General features: G+C 40.3%; 1 protein-coding gene across 2 annotated transcripts in view; it reads left to right on the forward strand.

Annotated features, from left to right (window-relative positions):
* Txlng (taxilin gamma) overlaps positions 1 to 13,060 on the forward strand; it is a 48,614-nt gene that overhangs the window by 24,171 nt on the left and 11,383 nt on the right. For both annotated transcript variants that reach the window (XM_048440649.3, XM_048440650.3), the window contains 3 exons: positions 1,773 to 1,864; positions 8,184 to 8,354; positions 10,868 to 11,062. In XM_048440649.3, coding sequence (XP_048296606.2) covers positions 1,773 to 1,864; positions 8,184 to 8,354; positions 10,868 to 11,062 — 458 coding nt within the window. The remainder of the gene's footprint in view (positions 1 to 1,772; positions 1,865 to 8,183; positions 8,355 to 10,867; positions 11,063 to 13,060) is intronic.

Below are 13,060 nucleotides of genomic sequence, written 5' to 3' on the forward strand. Positions count from 1 at the left end.
TAGTCAGGGCTAGAGGTAGATGGAGGAACAAAAAGTGACTGTTGTTGGGTATGGTTTGCTTTGGGTGTTAATGAACACTCCCCAATTGGATAGCTGTGATGGTTGTGTAACCTTGTAAATATACTAAATTGTGTACTTTTTGTTTACTCTAAATGGTGTGTTTTAAAAGTGAATTTTATGTAGGGGAATGGTACATACCTATCATTCCAGCTACTTTAGAGGTTGAGGCAGGAGGATTGTTTGAGCCTAGGAGTTCAAGGTCAACCTGTGTTAACATATCTCTAAAAACAAAAAAAGTTAAAATAAATGAAAACTAAATTATAGCATCCAAGTTCTGTTTTGCATACAAAACAAATTCCTAATATTGCAAAACAAAACAAAAACCCTTGAGTTTCAGAATTCCCATAATGTTCTTTTATGGTTTGTTTCTTTTTCTTTTTTTGAGACAGGGTTTTCTTGTATAGCCTTGGCTATCCTGGAACTCTGTAGACCAAGCTGGTCTCAAACTCAGAGATCTGCCTGCCTGTACCTCGCAACTGCTGGGATTAAAGTCATGCGCCACCACTGCCAGGCTTTCTCATAATTTTCTTATTGTTCTTGGGTGAAATGAGTCTTGAGTTTTACTAATAAAATTTCATGTGGATAGAAAAGTTTCCTGCTTCTTTGGGAGGTGGAAGACAGTGAAGACCTGTTGACCTGAAATCTTGGGCTACAGGGGTCTTTCATAGGCTCAAGCCATCACTGTACTCACATTAAAAAGTATTCAAATTTGAAATCATTCTGCTGTTTTATTTCTATAGCAATCTATATACCAGAGCCATTAAGGCATATACATTTGATGAGATAGCTCGGGTGTAAGAGTGAACTTTTTAAAATGAAAATGGTGCCAGGCAGTGGTAGTGCAGGCCTTTAATCCTAGCACTCAGGAGGCAGAAGCAGGCAGATCTCTCTTAGTTCAAGGCCAGCCTGGTCTACAAAGAGAATTCCAGGACAGCCAGAGCTGTTTATTTCACAGAGAAACCCTGACTCGAAAAAAAAAAAAAACTGAGGGAGGGAGGGAGGGGGAGAGAGAGAGAGAGAGAGAGAGAGAGAGAGAGAGAGAGAGAGAGAGAGAGAGAGAGAGAAGGCATACACACACACACACACACACAAGTAAATCTCAGAAAAGAAAATGGTATTTGTCATCCAGTTTAAGAAATCCCAGCACTCGTGAGGCAGAGGCAGGTAGATCTCTGTAAGTTCAAGGCCAGCCTGGTCTACAGAACAAGTTCCAGGACAGACTCCAAAGCTACACAGAGAAACCCTGTCTCAAAAAAAAAGACAAAAAAAGAAAAAAGGCTTAATTAACAGTGTTATTGAGTGTAGACATTTGACATGGGTTTGAATGAGGAATAGAGAAGGGAGAGTCTATTAATTCGGGATGTAAAAGTAGCTCCTTTCCTTGATGAGAATCAAACCTAGGACATGGGTGGTAACCAATTGCACTTCCACTTACCTGTATATCCTAAATAGTTTGATTTGGTTTTGGTTTTTTGATACACAGTTTCACTCTGTGGCCCAGGATGGTTTTGAACTTGAGAATCCTCACAATTAGCAGTTTGAACCAACATGCCCAACTCAAAATAGCTTTCAGAATTGAGCTGGCAAATACTATATTCCTATTTGTAGGTATAAATTATTTTGTTATGAGATTAGAACATGGGAAGTGTTGGTAGAATTCACAGATTAGATTTGATCTTATTATTCAGGATTTCTTTCTTGTTAATCATTAGGAAAAGAAGTTTTATTGCTGATGCAAGCACTAAACACCCTTTCAACCCCAGAGGAGAAGCTGGCAGCTCTTTGTAAGAAATATGCTGATCTCGTGAGTATTCAGTCACAACTGTGAGGGCCATAAAAATATAACAGAATATGTGTGTATGCTTGATAGGCTTTTTAAAATATAATTTTGATGTATCTTAAAATGTAAAATATTTTATGCAAAAATGGCAAGAGAATCTGATTTCTTGAGGCCTTTTTTTGTTGGCTTCATGATTTTATTGTTTTATTTATTTTTTGGTTTTTAGAGACAAGTTCTTGCTATGTGGTATTGGCAGGCCTGGAACTTGCTTTGTAGGCCGGATTGGTATTAAATAACTCATAGTTGTCAGCCTGCCTCTGCCTCTGCCTCTTCTGCATTGTTATTAAAGGTATGTGCCAGCACACCGAGCGACTTTTTCTAGCACATAGAGAAGACCATAGTGCTAAGCTGTGGTATAGGCCTTTTCCTTTCCTTTGACTTTGAGGGTCTGGTTTTATTGTGCATGCCAGTCTTCAGCTTCTGGGCTCTAGTGATCCTTCTGCCTCAGTCTTCTGAGTAGTTGAAACTACAAGCATGTGCTGGCTGGCACAGATTTTCTAAAACTCAGTGTTACTACATTTAGTGTGTGTGCATGTGTGTTGCATGCCTATAATTCCAGGATTTGAGAGGTACAGGCAGGAGGATTAGGAGTTCAATGCCATAGGGAATATGATGCTAGACTGGAATACATACATAAGACCTACTCAAAAAAAATTTTTTTTGAAATAGCGTTGGTTGTTCTGGAACCTAATAGACTAAGCTGACCTTAGACTCCTCCGTTTATAACCCAGATGTTGAGATAACAAGGCACTTTCTCTCTTTCTTGTGTGAGATACAAATGAGCCAAAGGTCAGTGGAAGGACATTGGGTCTTTCCATTTTATTGTCTTGAGATAGGGTCTTTTACAGAAGCTGAAACTAGTGATCCTCTTGACACACGCATACCTCCCCCAAATAACACAGGGTTATAACTGTCTACTTTTTATATGTGTACTGGGTGGGGGTTTGAACTCATATACTTGCACAAAAAGCACTCTTACCCCACTGAGTACTTTTGGGATGAGTTTCTCACAACATGAAAAGCATTATGAAACATGTACAAGCCAGACTCAGTAGTTCAGAATGTTTACTTCTCTAACAGATGACGTGGGTTGGATTTTTAGCACCCATGTAGTCCCTTACAACTTCCTGGAACTTCAGTTTAGTCAGTTTCAGGAGGTCTGATACCTCTTCTGAGTCCGGTGGGTTCCTGCATGCATGTGCTGTACATCCATACACTCAGGCATGCATACATACACACAAAATTAGATATTTTTTAAGAATTTACATAAATTGTCTGGGTGTGGTGATGCAAACACTTGTAATTCCAGCACTTGGGAGGCTGAGGCCAGAGCATTGCTATGAGTTTGAGGCCAACCTAGGCTATACAGTGAGACTTTGTGTCCAAAAAAAAATAAAATAAAATAAAAAAATTGGACCAGCAAGGTGACTTAGCTGCTAAAGGTACTTACTGCCAAGCCTGATGACCTGAGTTGGATTTCCCAGGACTCACATGGTGGGAGAGAACTGATTCCTATAAGTTATCTTCTAACCTCCACAGGCATGTTGTGGCACATACACAATAAATAAGTGAGTAAATAAAAAATTTTAGAAATTGGTGTTACTGAAATTAATATGTTCCTTCCATAAATATCTTAAAGACTGGTGCCTGTTAGCGCAGACTTGTAATGCCAGCTATTCAGGAGACTGGGGCAAGAGCATCAAAGTTCAAGGGTTCTATGGGCAACTTAGTGAGACACTGCCTTAAAATAAATCAACAAAAAAAGGTTGGAGAGGGCTGGAGAGATGGCTCAGTGGTTTCCAAAGGTCCTGAGTTCAAATCCCAGCAACCACATGGTGGCTCACAACCATCTGTAATGAGGTCTGGTGTCCTCTTCTGGCCTGCAGACATACACACAGACAGACTATTGTATACATAATAAATAAATAAATATTTTTAAAAAAAAGGTTGGAGATACTGCTCAGTGGTCGTGAGGCTGCCCCAGGTTCAATCTGTAGTACCAGAAAAAAAGAATTCAAAGTACCTTAAAAGATGATATTACTAACCTGGAACATTTCCAGCAAAGTAAGACTTAATACCAAGAATATCTGAAGTGGCTTAGGGATTAAGAGCCCCTAGCTGCTTGTCCAAAAGACTTGGGGTTAGAGTCCCAGCATCCACACGGCAGCTAACAACCTGCTATAATTCCAGTTCCAGGGAATCTGATGCCCTCTTCTGGCCTTTGTAGGTACTACATAAATATTGTATATGTGCAGGCAAAATGCCCATACACATAACATTTTACTAAGTATATCTGAAAGGACACCTAGGACTAAGGAAGTGTAGATCATATATATAATGTAGCTAGTGGGCTAAATCCAACCAAAGCCTGTTTTTTTCTGAACTGTCCACAAGTAAGAGTAAGTTTTCAATCTGTTTAAAGAATACATGATGGCTGGTGTGGTGATGAATACTTTTAATCCCAGCACTCTGCAGGCAGCTGAACCTCTGAGTTTGAGGCCAGCCTGGGGTATATACATAGTGATACCCTGCTCAAAAAGAGAATACATGAAGCGGGGCAGTGGTGGCACGCACCTTTAATCCCAGCTCTTGGGATGCAGAGGCAGGCAGATCTTTGTGAGTTCAAGACCAACCTGGTCTACAAAGTGAGTTCCAGGACAGCCAGAACTGTTACATAGAGAAACCCTGTCTTGAAAAAAAAATATATATGTACATATACACATGCGTACACACATATATGAATACATGATAAGCTTTGGAAGTAGGAAGTGGTTTGTCATTGGCATTCAGCAGTTCTTATGACTGCCTACACCCTGTACCTATTTGACCAGAATGGAGCGTGTCTGCACTATACACATGTACTGTAAGAAGAAATCAGGATCTCAGAAGAAGAGGAATAAGGAATAAAAACTGTTATGTGTGATGCGCTTCTTTGTTGACTCATTTGTCAGTAAGATGTCCCTCCTAGACATGGAACATGGCTTTCTGACTTTCAAAACTAGCTAGCTGTTAGAATCTCCATTACTATGAAGTTGCCATAAATGCTACTGACTTGGACGTGACTTTGCTGCTCCATGTCTACAGTGTGCTGTATGTGGAGTTGGTCCTGAACAATTCTCTATGCCTGCTGGGACTAACTGCCAAGTGAGCTCTTTCATTCCTGGCTAGATTCTTTTTTCTGCTCTTTGCCCTTCTCTGTTGGAGTCAGCTGAAACACCTACATCACCCCCAGAAGAATCTGTGAATGCCTGAGTCCTTCTTGACTTGTGGCATTATGTCTCCCCAAATTTTCAACCTGAAGGTCCCCCCACTTCCTGCCTTTAAGTCATTAGAATGAAGCCTACAGGAATCCTTTCCAGTTTTATCCCCACCTGACTGTGAGAGAAGTATAGAATATTTTTTTAACATGGCAGGGTCTGTGGCCCACAATGCCCCTAACAATCCCTGATCAGTAGGTACATGCCAACAATATTGTTGAGTTGTAGCAGTATAATTCAGAATGTGGCATCTCAGAATCACCATGTGGCTGCTTAGTGTAAATTAAAGAAAGTAAAAATATCAGTTCCTCAGTCAACAATGAAAAACAAAAAGTGTTTTTGCTTTTTAAAATGTTATTAAGGACTACACAGATGAAATAACATAAAAAGGACAACAAGGGTAGTGAGCACAGGGTTGTTTGTGATGGTCCTAGAGTAGAGGTGGTTGGCAGCAGTTCAATCTGACTCTTCAGCCTCTGAAATTATATTGCCATGCTTAGTCCATAGTAGGGCAACTTTACATATTATGCAAAACCAGCAATTCTTCCTGGAGGAATTTCTGTAAAAGTGTTAATATCAGTAAGCAGATCATTTGGTAGTAGTTTTTGGTTGGTTGGTTTGGTCTTTTACAGACATAGTTTTATTTGTCCCATGGTATTCTGGAACTCATTATGTTGCCAAGAATGTCCTTGGACTCCTGATCTCCTTGCCGGCATTACCCTCCAAAGTACTGGGATTGCAGGCATGAGCCACTATATCTTTCTACAAGGTTTAGTGTATTTTGAAAAGCCACAAGATGGCACTCTTGTTCTTTATGACTCTGCATCAATTTCTTCAAAGATGTTCAGGAAGGTTGGTAAGGCTGCCATCTTATCTGTTAGTGTGGATGTCACCTTGAAAGGAATTCATTTTATTCAAACCTAAAATTGTAGCAATTCTTAAAGAGAACCCTGAGTACTGCTTAGTTAAAAAGTTCTAAATTTAGTTCAAGGACATACTCATAAAAGCTGGTGTTTTAGGGAAAAAAAGTTCAGTATTGATTCCTAAAACACCAGCTTTTCTGAGTATGTGTGTGTTTATGTGTGAGAGAAAGAGTGCTGATACTTGAGTACCATAATGTGCATGTAGAGGTCAGAGGACAACTTTCCAGAATGAGTTCCAAGGATTGAACCCAGACCATAAGGTTTGCGTGGCAAGCCTCCTCCCAACCCCAGTGACCTTATTGTGCCAATACAACATTGGCTTCTTTTATAATAAAAATAAAAACAAAAAGCACAATAATCTTGTTTATTTAATTAAAGTTTTTTACTTTATATATATGGGTATTTTTGTCTGCATGCATGTCTGTGTACCGTGCATATGCCTGGTGCTCTTGGAGACCAGAAGAGGGTCTCAGATACCCGGGGACTAAAGTTACAGACAATGTAAGCTGCCTGTATATCCTAGAAATTGAAGCCAGGGAGTTACAGATGGTTATGGGCATTGTGTAGGTTCTAGGAATTCCACCCAGGTCTTCTAGAAGAGTAGCCAGTGCTCTTCATAACCACCAAGCCATCTCTCCAGTCCCAATAATCCCTCTTTGATTTCAACAAATCTTAATAGATAGGAAAGAGTCTACAGACAGATAGCTACCCAAGAAGCAGAAACTCAAGAGACGCTAACTTTGCCAACTAAGTTACGAACCCAGAACACAAAACTTCTGGAACAAGAAATAGATCACTTCATAGGATTATAGCTGGAAATTGAGGAGCCTAAATTGCCTGTGAATCACTGATTTGAAACCAGAAAGATTCTGTAATTAGTCTCTGAAGTCAGTCAAAGGTAACAAATCAAGGTCCGCAGGTCAATGTGGAAATTTTCAAGATTCCAATTCCCACTACACTCTATACTCTTGGGCAATTTTTGGGCTGACATGGTTATATAAAATTTGAATAAAGTGGAACTTGAATATTGAAAGGTTGTTCTGAAGATGAAGTATATCTAAATGGCTGAAGAAAGATTAAGGTCATTTCTGTCTTCACTAAATTGCTTACCTTCCTTACAACTAAAACAGAGACATTGGTAGTGTCACATAGCATGAAACAGTTTGATTAAAATTATGATGCAGTATTGCCTCCCCCCTCCTGCATGCCCTATGATTTGGTGATGCTAGGGATGGAACCCTGCCCTAGTGTTACATGTGGGAGGGAAGTGCTCTTCACTGAGTGAGCTATAACTTAAGCTCCCAGTATTTGGCACACACTGAATGCATTATCTGAGGAGGCCAGAAGAGGGGATCAGATCTTCTGGAACTAGAGATACAGACTGTGCTGGGAACTGAACTCTTTAGATCCTTTGCAAGAGAAGCAGCAAGCACTCTTAACCACTAAGCCATCTCTTCAGTCCAATAGTTGGCTTCTTTTGTATTTAAAGGCTCATATTGTAGCCCAGGCTGAACTGGTACTCATTATGTACCCCTAGACTGGCCTTGAAATCATGGCGATCCTCCTGCCTCTGCCTCCCTGAGTGCTGGGGTTAGACTGGGCTCATGACATCTGAATATTCATCTTTATTGAATAAAATGTTTGTGATGCTCACAAATTTTCCAGGACCATCATGCTGGGCAATGAACATTTTATTTTAAAAAAAAATTAAAATGTTGTGTGTGTGTGTGTGTGTGTGTTTGTGTGTGTGTGTGTGTGTCTGCCCGTGCCCATGGGGCTCAGAAGAGTGTGTTGGATCCCTTGAAACTCTGCAGCTTATAGGCAACCATGAGCCACCTAATGTGGGTGCTGGGACCTGAACTGGGCCCCTGGAAGATCAGTAAGTGCTCCTAACTGCCTAGCCACCCCTCCAGCCCGAGCTCTTCGTTGAGTTTGGTGGCACATGCCTATAATCTCAGGTTGAGACAGGAGGATTGAGGGTTGTAGTCCAACCTGGGCTACATAGTGAGTCTAAAAAAAGAAAATTGATTCTTCTAGCATTTACTGAGGTACTGAGGGGCTTTTGATATTATTTCCTGAATGTAAAGTACTTGATAATTTTAGCTGGAGGAGAGCAGAAATGTTCAGAAACAAATGAAGATTCTGCAGAAGAAGCAAGCCCAGATCGTGAAAGAGAAAGTTCACCTGCAGAGTGAACACAGCAAGGCCATCTTGGCAAGAAGCAAACTGGAGTCTCTTTGCAGGGAACTTCAGCGTCACAATAAGACCTTAAAGGTTAGTTGATTTTTTTTTCTTCTATTTTACAGAAATAATTTTCTCAACTGATTTTACAGGGGATCATCTTGTATGTATTTGAAATCTGAAATCTGTGCCTACCCAGAGACGAGATATGAGCCTTTCTGGTTTGCTTGGGCTGATGCTTCGTATGAGACAATATAGTGTGAGACGGATAGAATAACACTGTGTGTTAAATGTGGGTTTCCTATTCAAAAAAAGGAATTCCCTCATATTTTGGTCACAGGGAATAAGTAAACATTGCAACCCCCACTCTTTAGCTTCCTTTTTAAAAGGTTTTATTTATGTGTATGATGTTTTGTCTGCATGTATATGTGTGTACCATGTGCAGTGCTGGAACCCAAAAGAGGGTGTTGAATATGCTGTAACTGAGGTTACTGACAGTTATGAGCCACTATCTGCTGGGTGCTGGGAACTAATGAACATGGTTCTCTGCCAAAGCAGCAGTGCTCTTAACCACCGCCCTGTCTCTCCAGTCCACCCATCTCTTGAAGCCATGGTTTAGGAAGCCCAGAGTTGCCAGTTTTCTGTAGAGCACTAAGTAGTTGCCATGAAATGAGAAACTGGTAAATTTAGAATCAGTGTTGTGAGAAAGGAGCACTACCGAGCACTAGGTGGATGTCAGGGCTGTCAAGTTCCATGGCCATTCCCAGGTACTGAGTACTTTTGGCAGTTGCACGTAGATCTTGGCAGATTATACAGGAAGAGTCAGCAGGTACCCAAAGATGAATTGGTATGCATGGAGGAAGAGAGGAAAAAAGAGCCATGAAAGGGATCCACCTCTTAACATTGTAGCTAGCCTGTCCTTGTATACAACAGAGTAGGATTTTAAGCTGGAACTTCGAGCAAGTGCCTCATCTCTTAACTACATCCCAGGGACCTAGATACACCAGCACTTAGGAGGACATGGATTTTTCACCAGATAGGAATTAACATTTGCTTCAAGATTTTATTGTGTGTGTGTGGGGGGGGAGTATGCACACACACACTCACAGTGAGAACCTGAATCTCTTGGAGTTATAGGTGGTTGTGAACCACCTGATATGGATGCTGGGGACTGAACTTGTGTTCTGTAGAAGAATAGTAAGTGCTCTTAACTCTTAACTCCTGATCCATCTCTTTAGTCTTACTTTTGATCCTTTGTATTTATTTTACTTAAAAAAAGATTGATTTATGTGTATGAGATTTTTGCCTGCATGTATACCTGTGTACCAGTAGATAGCTGGTGGCTACGATCAGAAGCAGGCATCAGAAATGGGAATTACCCTGAACTGGGAGTTATGGATGGTTGTAAGCCACCACATGGGTGCTGGGAATCAAACCAAGGTCCTCTGCAAGATCAAGCATTCTTAACCACTGAGCTATCTCTCCAGCCCTGAACCTTTAAATAAGATAAAGTAGGTGGTACCTGGGCTAACAGTGCATGCCTGTAATCACAGCTACTTAGAAGACTGAGGCCAGAAGTATTGCAAATTCAAGACCTGCTAGGCTACAGAACAAGTTCAAGGCCATCCTGGGCAACTTCATGAGATCTTGTTTCAAAATGAAAAATAAAAATTGGACTTGGGATATAGCCTACTCACTTGCCGAGTATGCTCAATCCTCTTAACTTCCACTACCCCCAAATTAAAAGTTAGGAGGCATTTTTCCCTATAACTAGTTGTTTTGAATGAACTAGTAAAATTTACATTTGAAGGTAAGATTTTTAAAATAAGGATGTCATTGGTCTCTTAAGAGAGGTGTGGCCTAGAAAGTAAATGGAAGGAGAGTTGTCTGCTCAGACTCATCTAAGTGTGGTTATCAGGAAGCCTGTTCCAGTAGTCAATTGATAGAACTGGGACTCTATATCTCATCACTCTGTACGGGTTTTTATTTTTTTCTTTGTTTTTTTCAAGACTAGATTTCTCTGTATAACAGCCCTGGCTGTCCTGGAACTTGCTCTGTAGACAAGGCTGGCCTTGAACTTAGAGAAAGTTTCTGATCCTAAGTAAGGAGGACAAATTGTACTTTAGAAGCAGTGTTTCAGGGCAGTCACAGCAGCTTTTTTTGCTCTCCACATGCTAGGCAAATACTTTTTTACCAAGCTGCATTTCTAACCTTTTTTATTTTTGGTGTGTGTGTTCATTTCTGTGTTGGGGGGGTAGTAGAGTAAGTTTGCATGTGAAATCCCTTCAGAGCTAGGATTACAGGCACAGGCTGCCATGCCCTACTTTTTATGTGGGTGTTGGAGATTTGAACTCAGGTCCTCAGGCTTGGGCAGCAGGTACTTTACCAACTGAACTACTTCCCCTACCCTCTAGTTTTTGTTTGAGACAGGGTCTCACTAGGCTGCCCAAACTGTTCTTTAACTCACTCTTTATGCCCAGGCAGGCTTTGAACTTGGGATCTCCGCCTCAGCCTTGAGTAGCTGAGGTCACAGGCTTGGCGACAGCAGCTTCTTTGAGCATTTTGCCCATGGGTGTACTATTAACAAAATTTCCTTTGGGTATTAGGAGGAAAATATGCAGCAGGCAAGAGAGGAAGAAGAGCGACGTAAAGAAGCAACAGCACATTTCCAGATTACTCTAAATGAAATACAAGCCCAGCTGGAACAACATGACATACATAATGCCAAACTCCGACAGGAGAACATCGAACTGGGAGAGAAGCTGAAGAAGCTCATTGAGCAGTATGCATTGAGGGAAGAGGTAATACCGTTCAATTGCTTTCCACAGCTTCTCACTGTTAGTAGTAACATCTCTGTTTACTTTAAAAGTATTGTCACAGGTGTATAAGGTGGGTTTATTGACTAGGGAAAGGATTAAACCATTGCATAACCAGAAAGATTACTTGAGAATCTGCATGAATAGGCAAGATAATTTACAGTTTTGTTAAATATTAGTTCCATGAAGTACTAGAATATGGCAGTTTTCACATTATTTTCTTATCTGGACTAATAATGAATAAATGCTTGGCTCCGGAATACCCTGCATCTCAAGACATTTGTGATAATCTATATAATACCTATAGCCATTTCATTACATCTGTGTCTCAGTTTTATGTTTGTTTTTGACTTTTTTTCCTATTGATATTGGGTTTTGCTTATTGCCCTGGGTGGCTTCCAATTCATGGGCTTAAATAGATTTTCCTATTTGAACAGCCCAGCCCAGCTTTTACATTTAAAAGTATTCTTTTTTTTTAATTGGGTTTCTCTGCCCTATCTGTCCTTGAACTAGCTCTGTAAACCAGGCTAGCCTCAAACTCACAGAGATCTACCTGCCTCTGCCTCCTGAGCGATGGGATTAAATGCATGCACCAACATTGCCTAGCAACAACTAATTTTTTACTTAGGTTTTTGCACTGCTAGTGGTCAAATCCAAGGCCTTGGCCCTACCATGAGAACTTTCTGTTCCTAACCTAGCTACCCTCAACCCTATTTTTTCTTTATCTTTTAGTGCTGGGATCAATCCCATGAACCTTATGTATGCTAAGTATGTCTTATCGTTGAACTTAAACAATAATTTTTTTCTATGGCCCAGGCTGACTTGAAACTCCCTATATGGAACTCATGTCACGTCTTTGCTTTCTGATTGCTAAGATTATAGGTGTCCTGTTTTTTTTTTTTTTCCAGACAGTGTCTCGCTATGGTCTTGAATGTGTTTTGAGTTTTCAACAGTCTATTTTTAATTTTATATGCTTGTCTTTGTCTGGATGTGGGTTTGTGTACATGAGTGCAGTGGCCACAGAGGCCAGAAGAGGACTGGATCCCCTGGAACTGAAATTATAGGTGACAGTGAGCTGCCCAAGGTTGGTGCTGGTAACCAAAATCAGAGCAGCACTTGTATTTGCTGAGTCATGTCCCTAGTTCCTATGGCTTGAACTCATTAAAAATTTGTAAAAATTAATTTTATGTGTATGGGTGTTCTGTTTGCACATGTATCTGTGCATATAAGGAGGCCAGAAGAGAGTGTCATATCCCCCGAAACTGGAGTTATAGTTGGTTGTAAGCATCCATGTGAGTGCTGGGATTCAAACTCAGATTCTCTGGAAGAACAGCCTTAAAATTCTTAAATTCGTAGATATTTCACTATTTAATTCAAAAAGCTCTTTTTGGCCGTATAATTTTCACATCTAAAAATGAAGTTAGCATCTGCTTGTCTTTTTAATATTTATATGTGTGTGGGTGCCCCAAGAGGTCATAAGAGGTTATTGGATTCCCAGGAGCTGGAATTACAGGCATTTGTGAGCTGCCCATCATAGGTACTGGAAAACAAACTTGGGTCCTCTCTGCAAGAGCAACAGCAAGAAGAGCAGCAAGAACTCTTAAGCATTCCTACTTTCCTGTTATTAAAAAATCTGAATTAAAATCCAAATAAAGTTTGTCTACTTCACTAGATTATGTCTGATCTCCAAAATACAGATTTCCTTGGTCTGTTTTTATTATTGAAGAACTTATTAAATAAAGTTTTGTGGGTTTGTTGTCATTCAGGTTAAAACTTACCATTAAATTATTAAAGCCCAAATTTTCTTTTTGGTTTCCTCTGTAATCCTGGCTATCCTGGAGCTTGCTATGTAGACTAGGCTGACTTCATATTCACAAAGATCCTCCTACTGGGATTAAAGAAGTGCCACCCCCAGGCCAGATCCTAATTTTCTTACAATGATTCTTTTAATTTTATTGTTTAATGGACTCTTCATTGATGTAG

This window comes from Myodes glareolus, chromosome X (genome assembly GCF_982192425.1).
Source record: "Myodes glareolus chromosome X, mMyoGla1.1, whole genome shotgun sequence".
Taxonomy (NCBI): domain Eukaryota; kingdom Metazoa; phylum Chordata; class Mammalia; order Rodentia; family Cricetidae; genus Myodes; species Myodes glareolus.